Source organism: Pelodiscus sinensis, chromosome 26 (assembly GCF_052426305.1).
Source record: "Pelodiscus sinensis isolate ZL-2025 chromosome 26, ASM5242630v1, whole genome shotgun sequence".
Taxonomy (NCBI): domain Eukaryota; kingdom Metazoa; phylum Chordata; order Testudines; family Trionychidae; genus Pelodiscus; species Pelodiscus sinensis.
In genome coordinates this window covers 11,173,816-11,191,346 of record NC_143077.1, presented here as the reverse complement: position 1 = coordinate 11,191,346, position 17,531 = coordinate 11,173,816, and the positions used below count along the sequence as shown (strand labels likewise).

Sequence of the window (17,531 nt, the reverse complement as noted above, 5' to 3'; positions counted from 1 at the left end):
TTTCCCCCGGGTTCCTTTTGGTACATGTTGCTATTTTATTTCTAATCGTGGCCTGCACTTCCACCTCTGAGCCAAGGTGGGCTTTCACCCTCAGCTGTTCTCTTTCTTGACAGTGAAATTGTGGCTTTTGGCCAGCTAATAAACTCTTCTTAAAGAAAAAATTCAGTGTTACTGGTTGGGACTGTCCGCTGTTTGCCCATATTGAATGAAATCGGGGCCTTATCATTGGTCCCCAGTCCAGGGATTGATTCATCGTCATCCATCATTGCAAGGTCCAAAATAGAAGTACCTTGCCATGGGTTCAGGACGCTTAATGGGTTAACTGGTTAAACGTAGTGTTTAACTAGTTAACCGATTAAAGGGGAGGTGTGTGGGGGCGCTCTAGTGTGGAGTGGCCCCCTTGCCAGCTGGAGCAGCCTGGGCCCCTGCCCCCACCGGTTAACCAGAACCGCTAAGGTGAGGCTTACCATAAAACCCTATTATGGGTGCAGCATCTTTGGAGTGATCTTTCCCTGCTGCCTGTTTGAGACCTCCAGCCTATGACCCCCAGTGCCAACGCACACTCCCCGTTAGCTATGCCCTCTTGTCTCCGGGTGCAGGGCTGTGTGGGATTTTTCCTCTCTGGTGCCCACGGAGACTGTCTTTGTGCCACTCGGCCCTCTGGTCAGGGCCAGGGGCCGTCCAAATCCCAAAGAATCAACCTGCCCTCTCACCCGGGGATTCTACTGCCTGTCCCTGGCTCTGGTATCAAGTGCTGTCCTGTTCATCCTGAGGCCAGTAGCCTCCGGCCGTCTCTGGCGCATTGGCCAGTCACAGGAGCTAGTCAACTCTCTGCGGCTTCTCTCCTTTGGCTGCAGGCTCTCAGATGATGTATAAGGCCCTGTCTGTTGTCACCGGATCATTCCTTAGTCCTGACTTGTCTCTCTGAGGGGTAACTCCTTAATTACCACCACCAGTGACTGTGACCGGGCATTTAACCCTTTCTCATCTGAGTTGGGGGTTGAAGCCCCCTTCCCAAACCAATTTTTCTTTCTGTACACTGTTGACAGGTGCTTCAAAAGCAACTCCGCCTGCTCTCTGGTTTGAGTTGATGTCTACTCATCAGTACCCCCTCCTGGAGTTTGTCACTTAACACACTGAGCCATATACATCCACAGTCCTGAGACTGTGGTCTCAGTCACTCTGAAAATGGTCCTGTCTATTATATAGAGTGTTGCCTCCTGAGGATGGTATAACCAGTGATGTTAACGTTCCAGTCCTGGACAGTCCAACCATGCAATAATACCAATTCTATTGAGTTTCTTTTCATCCAGTTCCTCTCGCTTGTTACCCGGAATCCCAGCGTCAGTTATGCAGCAACTGACAATTTTCTTCTCTTCGCTTTCTTTAGGACAAGAAGCAATGGGCTTAAACTGCAGCAGGGGAGGTTTAGGTTGAACATCTGGAAAAACTTCCTAGCGGTCAGGGTGGTTAAACACTGCAATAAGTTGCCTAGAGAGGTTGTGGAATCTCCATCTCTGGAGATATTTAAGAGCAGGTTAGATAGACATCTATCAGGGATGGTCTAGACCAGGGGTTCCCAACCTGGGGTACAGGTACCCCCAAGGGATATGAGAAGTTTGTCAAGGGGGCATGGGGAATATTTGGTAAATAACTAGATTATCCTAATTGAAATATTCCAAAAGTAGTAGTGTTAGTGAAAAAAGTTGGGGATTCTAGAGTCTAGAATTTATTTCCTTTCATATTGAATAGGGGGTGTGGGAAGGTTTACTAAAAGCCAAGTGGGTACAGGGACTGAAAAAAGTTGGGAACCTCTGGTCTAGATGGTACTGAGTCCTGCCATGAGGGCAGGGGCCTGGACTTGATGACCTCTCGAGGTTCCTTTTAGTTCTAATGTTCTGTGATTCTTTGCCAAGTGGGTTCAAATTGTTTGGGACAAGTTAAGTTTGGGTTTCTTCTGCATATGTCTTCTGGGCCCCCCCTTCCCTTCTCTTGTTCGGGCTGATCCAGTCAGTGTGCACCCGAGAGGATTAGTCTCCCTCCCTTGTGAGATGCAGACTCTTCCGCAGGACAGTCCCCTTTCCTGCTGGACGGTGGCCCCATGTGCCACAAAACCAAACCTTCTCCCCTTTGGCAGCAGGAGGTGGCACTGCTGAATTTTTGAGAGAGTGTTTCTCCCCACTGTTCATCCGACATTTGACTTGGAGGGTTTTTTTTAAATTGGTTCTAAAGGGTGACTAGAAATCTCTTCCCCTCCTTTGCTCGGGATTCCCTTCCTTTGAACGTGGCTGTCTGACTGATTCTCTATGCACGGAGATGCCCATGAAAGGCAGAGCAGCCAAGACCCAAATCTCTCATGAGTAAAAGCCGGCAGAAAATAATTGTAAAGGATTTAAGGGTTAAGGGCTCAGCATCTTTGGATCTGGAGGCTTTGCTGAGTGTATGATCTGTGCTGGATAAAAACCAAGGGTAGCTAACTACTCCTTTTCTGTCTGTGCTCCCAGGAAATACCATGATGACTGTGATGGAATATATGGGGAACGGGGTGCTGGATTCGTTTCTCAGGGTGAGTGTCCATGGGTATTGGTTACCCCCGGGAACCTTGGCTAGCAGTGCAGCCGTTTTCCTAGCTAACCACTGTCGCAACATGACCAGTTTGTGTGACACAAGCCATAAGAATGGCCAGACTGGGTCAGACCTAAAGTCCATCTAGCCCACTATCCTGTCTGCCGACAGTGGCTGATGCTACGTGCCCCCAGAGTAAATGAACAAAACAGGAAATCATCAAGTGATCCCTCCTGTCACCCATTCCCAGCTTCTGACAAACAGAGGCTAGGGCACTGTTCCCACCCATCCTGGCTCATAGCTATTGATGAATGTCTCCTCTATGAATTTATCTAGCTCTTTCTTTAACCCTGGTCTTCACAACATCCCCTGGCAAGGAGTTCCACAGATGGACTGTGCATTGTGTGATGAAACACCTCCTTTTGTTTGTTTTAAACCTGCTACCTATTAATTTCATTTGGTGACTCCCAGTTCTTGTGTTATGTCAACAAGCAAATAATTTTTCCTTATTCACTTTCTCCGCACCAGCCATGATTTTACAGAGCTCTATCATATCCCCCCTTAGTCTCCACTTTGCTAATCTGAGCCCAAGTGGGACCTCCCTGAAGTTCAGCCTCCCTTTCTCCTGTCTTGCAGAAACATGAGGGCCAATTCACGGCCACTCAGCTGACTGGTATGTTACATGGGATCGCCTCCGGCATGAAGTACCTGACCGAGATGGGTTATATCCATAAAAGCCTTGCTGCCCACAGAGTCCTTGTGAATAGCAACCTGGTGTGCAAAATATCAGGCTTCCGACAGTCCCAAGACGATAAAATGGAGACCATCTTCACCACCATGGTAAGCTGCGGGGGACTAGCAAGGATGGGGAGTGCAATACCTGTGCCGTGACAGAGCTGGGGGGGGGCGGAGTCTTTCTAATACTCACCATCTGGGGACTGGGGGGACAGAAAGGGAACAGAAAGCACCCCTGGCAGCCAGGGAGGTCTGGGGGGGGGGGGGGGAGAAAAGGCCTGTGCCAGAGGGACCCTCCACCCTGAGCCTCTCCTCACGTCCAGGCCCTCACTCTGAAACCTTCGCCCACCTCCAGCCTGCTGCACTGCCCCCATATCTCCAAGGCCCTACCCTGCGACCTCACCCCCACCAGCTTCCTGCCCCGAAGGACCCGGGCAATGCCGGGAAGTCTGCTAGTGTCATTTAAAATAAGAAAATGACACTAAGTGGCAACTGGCAATTTTACGTGTCTCTTACCGCACCTTTCTGTGCTGTATACTCGAGTGACAGATTCCAAACCTAGCTAACTAATTAAGCAAGCCATACGTTCTAGCTAAGCTAAACCATTTTTCTAGCAACATCCAACACAGCAAACCGCCTCGGAATTTACCTGTCAAATCCCACTTCTACTAAAAGGCACAGAGGGTACGTCTACACTACAGCGCTAGTTCGAACGAACTTAGTTCGAATTTCTTAATTCGAACTAAGCTAATTCGAACTAACGCGTCTAGAACTAAAAACTAGTTCGAATTAGCGTTTTGCTAATTCAATCTAGCAAGTCCACATTGAGTGGACTCTGAACAGGGCTTAAGGATGGCCGGAAACAGTGCCAGCAGGGCATCAGAGGAGGACTTAGAGTGTGGAGATGCTGTCTCAGGCTAGCCGAGGGCTGCGCTTAAAGGGTCCCGACCCCCACCCCGGACACACAGTTCTAAGGGGTGCCCCGCTTGCAAAGAAGTTCTGGCTTGGAGTGCCCGGAGTACCCACACTGGGCACATCACACCACTCGGCCATCAGCCCAGCTGCACTTGCCGCAGGCTGCCATCTGGGGAGAGGGGGCAATCGGGGGGCTGCAGGAGAGCTTCCACCCCCAGAAGCCCGCAGAGCCAGCCCAGTCCTCCCCATCGGGGGCTCGTACCCCATTCCTCCCTCACCTCCTTCCACTTCCCCTTCCCTAGCCCCTCTTCTTGATGTACAAAATAAAGATAACGTTTCTTCCAACATTGACTCTGTCTTTATTGAACAAAACTGGGGGAGACTGGGAAAAGGAGGTGGGAGAGGGGAAGAGAAAGGCTGGGAGAGGGGAGGGCAACTAACATGATCAGGAGTTGGGAACAGGTCCCAGATGAAGAGAGGCTACAGAGACTGGGACTGTTCAGCTTAGAAAAGAGGAGACGGAGGGGGGACAGGATAGAGGTCTCTAAAAGCAGGGGTTGGGTGGAGAGGGTGCATTCAGAAAAGTTCTTCATGAGTTCCCATAAAGAAGGACTAGAGGACACCAAAGGAAAGGAATGGGTAGCAGGCTTCAAACTAGTAAGAGAAAGTTGTTCTTCACAAAACAAATAGTTAACCTGCGGAACTCCTTGCTGCAGAAGGCTGTGAAGGCTACAACTAGAACAGAGTTTAAAGGGAAGTGAGATTAAGTCATGGAGGTTGGGTCCATGGAGTAGTCTTAGCCAGGGGGTAGGAGTGGTGTCCCTGCCCAAAGTTTGTGGAAGGCTGGAGAGGGATGGCACAAGACAAATGGCTTGGTCACTGTCTTCGGTCCATCCCCTCCAGGGTCCCTAGGGTTGGCCGCTGTCGGCAGACAGGCTACTGGGCTAGATGGACCTTTGGTCTGACCCAGGACGGCCATTGTAAGCTCAGGGCTCAGGGTCGGGGGTCTCAGTGGACCCCCTTGATTCTCTTGCACACCTGCTCCTGGGTGGCCAGGCTGGCAGCTCTCCTGCCCTAGACGGCCACTTTCCTGTGCCTAGTGCGGAGATCGTGGACGAGGTCCACGATGTCCGCACTAGCCTAGGAAGGTGCCCGCCTCTTGCGGTCCAGGGCAAGCTCCCGGGAGCCGCCAGCCTGGTCCCGGGAAGAGGGGGTGGGCTGGGGGACATCGGGTGGGTGGCTCTGTGCCGTGCCAGGTGCAGGGTCTGCCGGCTGGGTGCTGGCAGGCTTGCACCTGGCACGGGCACCGTGGCCAGCCTGTGCCCCTTTAAGGGGTCCGGGGCCAGGAGCGGGGCATAGAGTTTCCCTGGTGTTGGCTACACACCCCTTAATTCGAACTAGTAAATTCAAACTAGGCTTAATCCTCGTAAAATGAGGTTTTCCTAGTTCGAACTAAGCGCTCCGCTAGTTCGATTCAAATTCGAATTAGCGGAGCGCTAGTGTAGCGCCTATGAATGTTAGTTCGAACTAACGTCTGTTAGTTCAAACTAACATTGTAGTGTAGACATACCCAGAGAGAGTCTTGAAGAATGGTGCATTGCAAAGTGAATTTTTTACGTTACTAACCAGCTGATCCACTCGGCCATACTCACGTCATTTCCCCCCAATAAGCAATTTTCCTTATGACATTTCATTCTTGCAACTGGGCCTTGCAGCTTCTTGCACTGCTGACACGTGACTCATTTTCCTTTTTTTTACTCAGAAAATGAATTTCTTCAAAATATTCCCAGACAGGGTCGCTCTTACGCCCATATTCCATGACAGTTTTTCTGTGGCAAAAGCATAGGGGAATGTAGAAAGCCATGTGTGTGCTGAATAACGTCTTCCCTTTTTCTTTCCAGTCTACTCCACTGTTCTTTTCTGTGCTGTCTTTTCCTATATATTGTCTCTCTAGCTACGCCTAGACTGCAGACTTCTTTCAGAAGAAGCCTTTCCAGAAGAGATCTTCCGAAAAATCTTCTTTTGAAAGAGAGCATCCACACAGCAAAAGCTCAACGAAAAAATGATCTGCTTTTTCGAAAGATAGCATCCCCATTCATTGGGCGCTATCTCACATTTCAGTTGTGATTACTGTGGACGGAGTGGCCACCAGGGCACCTGTGCTTTTTCCTGGAGGCCTCTTCTTTTGAAAAAACACTCTCTTCCGCATCCACACACACCTTTTTCTGAAAAAGGCTTCTTCCTCGTAGAATGAGGTTTACTGCTATCGGAAAAAACCCTCCGTTCTTTTGACTTTCTGTCAAAAGAACACAATAGCAGTGTGGCTGTAAGGTTGTTTTTCTGGAAAAAATGCAGTATAGACATACCTACCCTCTGTCTTAACTAATTCCTCTGCTGTGCTTGGCCACGGTCCACCACCATATAAGCTCAAAACACAAACAATTCTGTCCAGCCAGTGACTCTTAGCACATGTGAGTTTGTGATCTGCTGAGAAACAGAAATTGAAAGCCCAGAACATTCAGGAAGCAAGTGCTGGTTCTCATGTTTGTGATGAGATTGAATTGTAGCTGTTATTTTTAAAGGAGAAATTTCGTTTTTTATGAATGATTAAAAAAATCACATTTAAAATTTAAACAAATATGACTTTTTTTTTAAATCATCCATTTTGATCCACCTGTCAGAACAGGAGCACAGTTTTGTCAAGGTGGGGAGTGTCTTCTTGAACTCCCCTGCTCCTGAAAGAGAGAGCCAACATCTTCCTCCCAGCACCCGGGGCTCGCTGTCACCAGGACCCTGTCTGGTTCAATGTCACAGGGCTGGTGAGAAGGTTTCCTTTAGCTTTGACATCTGGCCCCAGCATTTCCCAAAGCCAAAAGCCCCCCTTGGGTATAATGGCCACGGTCTTACACTGAATCTTTGCAAAACTGGATCTCACCTGGTTTGGATGCAAAGCCACAACCTGGAAAACCTAAAACGAGGCCCAGCATCATCCAAGAGTCTCACAGGCCTGATCTGAATTTTGAGTAGGGATCAAAATCTGAAGCCAGCAGAGTTTCACAGCACTACTTAATACCAGAGTCAGCGAACCTGACGTGGAAGCTGTAGGTTTTCTGCTTGCTTGGTCTCTCCCTGATATAGGAGTCCAATATTTGCGTGTTAACAGTTTTCTTTTCAGTGGGAGATTAAAGTAAACGGCAGTGAAATGCTAAGTTAAATGCTCTATGAATCTGAATCAGTGCAACACAAATTCTTCTCCTCTTATCACCATTGTGTGTGTACACACACGGGAAGTTGTCAGCAGCTCACGCAGCCTGAGGGTTAGTCATGTGTGTTTTATCACTTGTAATAAAATTCACGGTTTTCAATTAAGAATTTAAGACCTGCCTGATTCGCGCACGTGCCTCCTCCGTGTTCCCTGCCTATCTGCTCCCTGAACACTCCCCCTCAGAGCCGGAAAGCTGTGGTGCATGAGACCCCATCGCTGTCCCCCAGAAACACGCCCACGCCCCGAACACGGCAATGCAGAAGGGGGAACCGTCCTGCAGACAAACGGAGTCTCATTCCGAGCATGCTCAGTCATGGAGTCACGCTCCATCATGGCTGTCTCGTGCTGCTCTCACTCATTCATTCCCAGTCCAATGCAGTGCCTTTCGCTGGCCAGTGAAGAAATCAACGTACGGCGTGTTTAACTGAAAAGCAATAAAATATGTTTCGTTTGATGCCCTGCAGCCAGCCTCCCCGAGCCTTATATCACCACATGAACCACGGCGTTAGTATTTAAAACCCAATGGATTCTTCCATCCAAAGGACACATCATGTCGCAGGCAGTATTTTGGTAGCACGGACGGAGAGCGGCTGCTGCTGGCGTTTGCTGGCTTCAGCCAGCTTTGGGACTGAGGGAGTGACTTTCCCAGAGAGAGTGGGTACAGCTGCCTGCCTGCCTTGCTGGTTACTCACCTCACTCGCCAGCTCTGGCATTTGGAAAGAGGCTTGAAAGACCCTTGGCGGGGCCCAGTGTCGGATGCTGGTGGAGTGTCTGGTGAATCCCCCTGACCTGCTAAATGCAGAACCATAGAATCCTAGAGCTGGAAGAGACCTCAGGAGTCATCAAGTCCAGCCCCCTGCCCAAGGCAGGACCAATCCCAACTAAATCAACCCAGGCAGGGCTTTGTCAAGCCAAGACTTAAAAACCTCTCGGGATGGAGATTCCACCCCCTCCCTAGGGAGCCCATCCCAGTGCTTCACCACCCTCCTAGGGAAATAGTTTTTTTTCTAATGTCCAACCTAAACCTCTCCCACTGTAACTTGAGACCATTGCTCCTTGTCCTGCCGCCCATCACTACTGAGAACAGCCTCTCTCTATCCTCTTTGGAACCTCCCTTCAGGAAGTTGAAGGCTGCTACCAAATCCCCCCTCACTCTTCTCTCTGCAGACTAAACAAATCCAACATGTAGGCCGGGGCGAGCCTGCTTGAGAGTCGCTGAGGACTGAAAGGGAAAGTGTGTCATCTGGCACAATAGTTGTGCACCCGAGTCCCAAATGTCATGGAGGGAAACCTCGTTGGTGCGAACGAGAGACTGGGAGCTGAATATGCCCCAGCTGAGGAAAGGCTGGTGAGGAGACCCATGGGAACGCCAGGCTCCCCTCTCCCCAATGAGCAGGGATCATTTCGGTCCCTAGCAGTTCATCGGCATGAACCGAAAGGAGCCCAATGCTGGTAGAGCAGAAGGCGGCTGCAGAGGCCTTTGCTAATTACCAGAGAGGTGAAGTGGGAGGGAGGAGCGGCGTGTTGCACGGTTCTGAGGGTGTGTTTGTTCAATATGTATGGATAAAATAGCAGCTCCTTTAGGAGCCTGTACCTCTTTCATTAATATTTCAGGACACCAGTGCCCTGCATTGGTGGATTGTGGGGCTCAGTTTCCCCCTCAGATTAAAATTGCACATGGTGCTGAGATCTGTGGTCACTGGCTGCTCTCTGACGCGTGCGGCTCTGAGGCGTGAGCGAGCCAGTATGCATGTGGCCCTCACCCATCTGCTGCTGAGAACCTCGTGTCTTCCTTTCTTCTGCATGGCCAGAGCGGAAAGAGCCCGTTGCTGTGGTCAGCCCCCGAAGCCATCCAGTACCATCGCTTCAGTTCTGCCAGCGACGTGTGGAGCTTCGGCATCGTCATGTGGGAAGTGATGTCTTACGGGGAGAGGCCCTACTGGGATATGTCCAGCCAGGATGTGAGTCACTTTGCAGCCCCCTCATGCGGACCGCAAGCAGAGAGCGGCCCTTGATCCGTGACCATGTGTCAAGGAAGGGCATTCTCGGATAGCATGAATGGCAAGCCACGTATGGCGCTTGCCTGCATCCGTATTTGCATCTTGGGTTAACGTGCTGCACGGGGATACTTGGGCATATAAGAGCAGAGCTGTGCAAAGAACCAGAAACATTTAAAACAGCTATTTAGGGTTCAACGAGATTTTTTTTCTTCAGCCTGAAACAAAACTTTGCAGTTATTTTTTGACTTTTTTTTTTTACCCTTTTAACATTTGTAATGATATTAAAAGAAATAATGTTTGGGAGTTTTTTCAGGGTTTTAAAAACATTTTTTGGACCAAAGCAAATAATTTGGCAATTTTAGTAGGAATTCGTTAAATATTCCAGTTGACCCAAATTGCCGATTTTTGGTGAAAACATTTCCCCTGAAAAATTTCGCTCTGCTCTCAAAAAACAATGGGAGCATTGTAACGTGGGTGGCTTTGACCGACAGGGACCGCGGTGCTGCTTTGCTCTGATGCCTTTTTACTGCTCTTTCCCTGCCCCCCTGTGGCATTTCAGGTGATAAAGGCCATTGAGGATGGGTTCCGGCTGCCTCCCCCGATGAATTGCCAGCCCCCCCTGCACCAGCTCATGCTGGATTGCTGGCAGAAGGATCGCAACGAGAGGCCCAAGTTCTCCCACATCCACAACATCCTCAGCAAGATGCTTCAAAACCCGGAGCCACTGAAATGTGCCTCTTCCACTTGCACCAGGTGAAAATCTGCCCTTGTCACTGATCTTTCTCTTTACTTCCAGAGTTCGGGAGTGGTCCCCTCTGTAGGCAACCCACCGGCCATGCAGCAAGCTGCAGGGCGGCCCCCGTCACACGGCAGCAAATCCAGAGCCACAACATCGAAGCCACTGCAGTAATCCCCAGATGGGCACGACTCTAGCTGGGATCAGGCTCTCTGAGTCCAGTCTGCCTCAGGGCATCTGGACTGCTGGATGGATTCCTGGACTGCTGAGGCTGCCTTTTCCCCAGGGAGCTCACAGAGCATTGCGTGGAGCTCAGCGGGCTGACGCCAGGAATATGCCCCTGCCAAGGCTTGAGTCTAGCTAGCTGCCCCGGGGGCATGGCTACACTGCACATGGACACCTGCCCCTCTGGCTAAGAGGCTGCTTCATGGTAGTGTAGACCTTTAGGGTGCTGGGCTGCAGCCTGAGCCCTGGGACCTCCCCGCACCTTGCAGGGCCCTAGAGCCGGGGCTGCAGCCCAATCCCGAACGTTGAGAGAGCAAAGAAACAGCCCCTTCGCCCACCCCACCTCTAAGAGAGCCACGTGGCCACGGTTCTACCCTCCCACTTCTCTGGGCACACAGAGCCCTAGGGGCAGCAGAACCAATGCACAGGGTGGGTGGCAGGATTCCCAGAGGGCATCCAAAGAGTCTGTGCCCCCCACCACCCATAGATCTGTGCGGCGCCCTGTGTGCCAGCGCAGAGAGAGGCGTGGGAAGCAGGGCCCAGCGAACGCACTATTGGGAGGGGCCCCTGTCCGCACCACCCAGGTGGTCTGATGTTTTCTCCCACGCTGCCTGTGCTGCCGAACCAAACCTCTCACCACCTCTCCGCCTCCAGCTCACTCAGCACTGACATGTCAGCCCCACGCTCTGCACCCGTGTTCCCCATAAGCCGGGCGCTTGTGTGGCCGCTCGGGAGAGATTCCAGTGCCACCCAGCTGTCTAGCAGAGCACCCACAGCTAAGTTTGTGTTTCTCCGGGTGATGCACATTCACATGTGCCTCAGTGCATGTAACAAAATTTATTCCACGCAGAAAAAATCAGTGCATGGTTGGAAAAGATTAGAGGGAACATGCTTCTCCACAGCCCCAGTGGATCAGGGTCTGGGAGCTCTGGTTGGAAGGAGGATTCAGTGACTGACGAGGAACTGAAAGCAGAGAAGGGAGCACGGGTTTAAGAGCACTTGTCAGCTGAGCGGATCAAAGCCAGACACAGCTTCTGACAGGACTGCAAACCATTCTGTCATGCCGCACCCACGGCGAGTGGGTAGGGCTAGGGAGCCCAGTAGCCACCGTCCCATAGCTCTCCCCTTCCTTACAGTGCTCACTTTAGGGTCTAGCATTCAGCTTCCATGTGTGGCCTAAATCGTTCCCCGAGAACTTGCATGGGCCACGCTAGCGTTCAGGCCTGCGGGGGAGGTAGCTGCCAGACTCAGTCACCTTCCTCCGATGGGCTCTCACGGCTCATGCGCTGTTTGAGTTGGCAGGCCTCGCAACACATCCATCCCTCTGGCGGAACGCACCTTCTCGGCCTTCCCATCGTTCAGCTCCGTGGGCGAGTGGCTGGAAGCCATAGAGATGGGCCGGTACAAGGATAACTTCGCCGCGGCGGGGTACTGCTACCTGGAATCCGTGGCAAGGATGACCGTCCAGTAAGTGAAGAGGGTCCGCTCTGCCCTACCAGGCAGTCACTGTGACATGTGAGCCAGCTAGAGGCATGCATGTGGTGCCCGCTGCCTCCGCCCCAGAACACATGCCAGGAGAGGTTGGCACTGCATGGCTGTGTCTACACTGGCATGAATTTCTGGAAATGCTTAAAACGGAATACTATTCCGTTTTCAGTTTTTCCGGAAAAGGAGCGTCTACATTGGCAGGCTGCTTTTCCGGAAAAGCCCTTTTTCCGGAAAAGCGTCTGTGGCCAATGTAGACGCGCTTTTCCAGAAAAGAGCCCCGATCGCCATTTTCGCGATCGGGGCTTTTTTCCGGAAAAGACTACTGGGCTGTCTACACTGGCCCTTTTCCGGAACAGTGTTCCGGAATAAGGACTGATGCCCGAGCGGGAGCAGAATAGTTTTTCCGGAATAGTGGCTGATTTTGTACAGTAGAGCATCGTTGCTTTTCCGGAAATTCAAGGGCCAGTGTAGACAGCTCGCAGCTTATTCCGGAAAAGCGGCTGATTTTCCGGAATAAGTGGCCCAGTGTAGACACAGCCCATGTGTTTGAGCGTGTCTCTGTCCTTTGACCTGATTAGCTTTTAAAGCTGGAAAACTTGAGGCCAGTTATAATATTTGTGGGTGAGTGGTTGGCCAGCTGTCACCCCTGGCACAACTCAGATCTTCCCTGGAGAGTATAAAATGACACTCCTATTTTCTATTTCAATAACACTGCCCCCAATTGCACTCCTAGGGTGTGTCTAGACTACAGGGTTTGTCGACAAAAGTGGACTTTTGTCAACAAAACTATAACTGTGTCTACACTGCCTCTGAGTTCTGTCGACATAACGTCAACAAAACTCAGCAGTTTGGTCGACGGTGGTAAACCTCATTCTATGAGGAATCACGCGACTTGCTTTGTCAACAGAACTGGCTGTAGTCTTGATGCTCTTTGTCAACAGTATCTGTCCACAAAACTTCTGTCGACAAAAGCCTGTAGTCTAGACGTAGCCCTAGTCTCACCGGGACACTTGTCCTCCAGCCTGCTCCCTTTGGGTTTGGCTTCTCTCATCCTGACCCCTGTCACCGTCAGGCCCAGCCAAAGAGTTTGCGGGGCCCAAGGCAACATGCTGAGAGCGGGGCCTGGCCGGTGGATGGTCTAGTTTGTCAGACTCAGCTGAGGGGTTGCAGAGTCCAGGCCAGGCAGCCCTGCCAGCTGTCACTCACAACCGAGAACAAGTTTGAGCACATTTTTGGTTATTTTTGTTTACCAACATTTTGCTTTAAAATGTGTGAAAACAGAATTTTTAGGAGCAGTGAAGGGCCCCGGCAGGGCAATGTGCGACTAATTCCAAAAAAATGTATTATGGCCTGTTGAATTGTAACCCATAGAACTTGTTAGAACCGTTAAATACACTGAGGGGCAGAGCCCAGGCAGGGCTTTGTCTGTCCCGGGCTCCCCAGTGGCTGGTTCCACAGGGGCCTGGAAGCAGGTTGGCTGCAGGGCGCAGCCGAACCGCGGGCACCTCGGGCTCTCTGTCACTTACTATGCTCCCGCCTGCCTCACCTCGCGGTTCTGCTTCAGCTGAGCTGCACTGCCACAGCTCCCACAGCTCCGCCAGTTCCAGGACACAGTGCAGAGTGGGTCCCGGGCTCTGCAGGGGTCTCGCTGCCACCCTCGGTCCCACCTCCAGGCTCCCTGGGGCTCGGGGCTGCCCAGGTCGCAGAGCGCTGGGGAAGAGGCTTGGGGAGTGCACACAGACACGGTGCAGGGCACCTGCCCAGAGCCTGCCGGGTTGGGGCACCTTGGTCCACACAGCCATTGGGGGCCTGAATTTCAGTTCAGGGCCCTGGAGGCACGGGGCCCGAGTCAACCGCCTTGCTCGCCTTGCCCTAAGGCCGGACCTGTACCCCGCGTCCACACTTGCCTTTTGATCTAAAATCTGCCTTGGTGGGTGGCCTCCGGGCTCGGACGCTGCGCACTCACCTCTGCGGCGGGGTTTCTTTTCCAGAGATGTCCTGAGCCTGGGAATCACCTCGGTGGACCATCAGAAAACCATCCTGAGCGGGATCCAGACCCTGCGCGCCCAGGTGATCCAGATGCACGGCCGAGGCGTGCAGGTGTGACTCCCGCAGCAGCAGGCACGTTCACAGCACGGCCTGAAACCTTCCTGGGGACGGAGGGGCAGCAGGGCCAGGAGCTGGCCCCTCAACCGGACCAAATCTTTGAGCCTTTCCCATGAGCAGCCGTGGGAGCGGGACGTAGGTAGGACAGGGCTGCTGCAAGCCGGTCACTCCAGAGGAGCGAGGGAGTCCAGGAGTTGGCGTTTCCTGTCCTGGGGTTCTCCAAACCGCAGCGTTAGTGCCGTGTGCTTGGCGGCTTGTGTTATTCCCCAGCCATGTGTTGTCGGATAAGAGTCCAACGACAGTGATGCTGTTTCATAGGGTACCTAGGTTAACAGGGTGGACTGAACACTTGTGTGCTGGTTTTAAACTGGATTTGACAGTGTTTTAGTATCTAGCATTCCAGTCAATCCATAGGTATTTTTGATACAAGCAGATGTGTTTTACTGACCCCTTCTGTTTTCTAGAGTCCACAGCACAGTGCGCGCTAATGGCCCAGCTTTGGAAGGTGGCTTGGCCTGTCCATTCCAGAGGAGACTTTGAACTCCCCCTTTTTCCCCACGTGGGCCATTCCGTTCCAAGCGTTACCTCGTTAAGTCGCAAAACGTGTGTGAAAAAGTAACGAATTCAAACCAAAGTGGCAGGGAAAAGTCCCCAGATCCCAGAAACGGGACAGAGAAAACTAGAGCCAGTCTGGAGAAATGTGGGGTAGCTGTCCTTGGACTGGACTGTCCATCCCCACTCCTGGGACATGCCCCCAACCACCGAAAGAACAACTCTGGTTCCAGGTGAGTAGCTTCCATTTCTGCCCTGTGGACTGCTTTTCCCAGCGGACTCCCGGAAACCATGTTCTGAAGCAGGAATAGAAATGGCTTGTCCACGTCACCCTGTTAAATGGTAGCATCACATCACGAATCGGTATCACCAGGTCAGAGCAAGAAGGTGCTTCCCAAAGCTTGTCACTGGGTGTAAGACACACGGAGCTGTAGCACCAGGAAGCGTAGGGCCATGCGCGCTGGTTTATGATGAAAATACTTTGCACTGCCTGGGAGCTGGTTTGATTCACTAGCCAGGTGGTCAGTTTGCGATAATTTCAATGGAAGTGTTGCCAGATTAGCAACAGGAAGGAAATTCTGGGCAAGTGGTAGAATCGGGTATCAGACCTGAATCGGTTGTCATCAGGCCCTGTGTCCCAGATGGCACATGCTTCACTGTACAAGTTGGTTAATTAAATGGGGTTTTGCAGCTTGGGTTGGGTTGAATGTAGAGTTTTGTAGGCCTTTGATGATCATCTGTAAGTATCACAAGTGAATTATTGATGATGAAAGACAAAGATTTACAAAGGGAATTAATGCAATGGAAAATATTCAATGCACAATTAGAAGACTGTTTGCATTGTGAATCAGACGTGCCTACTACACTGCACAGTAGGGAAAGAAAACTAAATGAAAACTAAATACAGGCCCTTAACCCCTCATATCCCAAGTGTTGGCACAGTATTTACCCCTGCATGGGCATCCTCTTTTCTGCTCTCAGAGAGCTGAGGAAACAAAGAGGCAGCTGTATGTTTTAATTTCTCTCCCTGATGTGGTGACCTTTGCAAAGCCCGTAACATTGGGGCTGTTACTCTTTTATTCAGAAAAGTTTAATCAAAGGTGGGTTTTATTAAGTTGTCCACACCCATACTCCCGCTAATCTTTTCCATCTGTGTTTTTTCCATCCATGTGTGGAATAATTGTATGTGCACCGAGGATGTGTGAATGTGCACTACCAGTAGAAGCAAAACCTAGCTGTGGGAGCTCTGCTAATCAGCTGGGCAGCATTTGACTCTCTTGAGCGGCTGCACAAACACACAGCTTACAGTCCATGCTTGAGTAAAATTCTGCTTTGGCTCAGGGACCGTGATTGGTTCAGGAGCACTGGAGACCAATGGTCTGTTGGCAGGAGTTAGTTTTATTCGGATCCATGTTTGTTACATTCTCAAAGCAAAGGGGAAATTGTGCTTCAGAGGCGAGTTTCCAGAACATTTCACGCGCACTGTCCGTAAGAGGGACATTCATGACTTGCTGCTGACGGCTACATGGGACTTGGCTGGCTTGCTTTCTCTGCTGTTCTGTACTGCCCCTTTGCTTCAACAGGCTGGATTTATAGCTGTTTAGTTCCCCAGACGGACAGTTGTATGGCCCTGGGCATAGGTGTACAAACAGCATTCATCATGTCACCCCATTAGGCTCCCAGAGAGGGTACCAAGAGGGCTGTATTTAAAATACAACAGAGGCCCCAGCTAAAGCTCTTTGCAGTGTTCCTGCCCATAGAGAAGCTTTCGGGCAACGTCACAGTGAAACATCACATACTCTCCTGTCAAAGGATCCTGCAGTTCAGATGATGTGAACTGACCTGCAGGCTTCTGAAACAAGTTTAAGCGATTCCTGGTAGTAAAGGGAAGGAGCAATGTGAGTACAGGGCTGGATTAAGGGGCGGGGGGCTAGCCGGGCAGCTGCCCAGGGCGCCAACCTATGCGGGGGGGGGGGGCCTGATGGCAGCTGTAAGGGGTGCCACGCGCCCGATTGCAGCTGTAAGGTGTGCAGTGCGCCAGGGGGTGGGGCTACGCATGCGCCGTGTGCCCGGAGGTGGAGCCGCGCATGCGTCGCACACCCGCTGCCCAGGGCGCAGGAATTGCTCTAGCCGGCTCTGCGTGAGTAACCTGAGCACAAATAATGTGCAAAGCTAAAGATGAGAAATATTGCCCTGTGGAGCATTGGGCCTGTCACTTGTGCTACACATGTACACAGCATGCCGAAATCAACATGCCTTTCAACACACCAGATCTTGGGGAAAATTCTGGGGAACTCTCCCTGAGATAAATAAACCCTTTTCTCCTTGCCACTTCTTCAGTTCAAACACCACACACAAAACCCCACTGTTCCTAATGTCACCTGATTCATTTTTAATGGAAAGAATTTGTCTTCAGGATTCACCCAGTTCCAGCCCAGTTGCTTCCTACTCAGACAGATAATACTTGTGAACTGAAACCTTCATGTGGTAGAAAGGCCAGATCCTACGGATCAAGTGCAATTTGTACGCTCTTTGGCTACGTCTAGACTACATCCCTTTTTCGTAAAAGGGATGCAAATTAGACGTATCGCAATTGCTAATGAAGCGGGGGAGATTTAAATCCCCGCTTCATTAGAAATTGCGATACGTCTCATTTACATCCCTTCTACGAAAAAGGGATGTAGTCTAGACGTAGCCTTTATGTTTACATTTGATCTATAGAGAAAGTGTACTATGGTCCTCTAGATAAGAAATTGAACCAACTTGATTCCCAGTCATTTCATCACATTTGAAATCCTTCTTTGGGTCCCCAGTATCTGTAGCTTCTTAGCTGTGATAATTTCTTAGGGTCTTCTGCTTCTGGGCTCTGGATGGCATGCGGAGAGGCTGGGGAGATCACTGGTAGAGTAAATGAATCCTGCTCTGGGGCTATGTCTAGACGACA

The 17,531-nt window shown here is 51.1% G+C and overlaps 1 protein-coding gene across 1 annotated transcript in view; it reads left to right on the top strand.

Moving 5' to 3' along the window:
* EPHA10 (EPH receptor A10) overlaps nt 1-17,136 on the top strand; it is a 148,680-nt gene extending 131,544 nt beyond the window's left edge. Inside the window, exons 12-17 of the mRNA XM_075908666.2 lie at nt 2,505-2,566; nt 3,202-3,405; nt 9,292-9,441; nt 10,040-10,233; nt 11,744-11,908; nt 13,921-17,136. Of these exons, the coding sequence (XP_075764781.2) occupies nt 2,505-2,566; nt 3,202-3,405; nt 9,292-9,441; nt 10,040-10,233; nt 11,744-11,908; nt 13,921-14,035 (890 nt within the window). The 3' untranslated portion in view covers nt 14,036-17,136. The remainder of the gene's footprint in view (nt 1-2,504; nt 2,567-3,201; nt 3,406-9,291; nt 9,442-10,039; nt 10,234-11,743; nt 11,909-13,920) is intronic.
* Nucleotides 17,137-17,531: the final 395 nt, after the last annotated feature.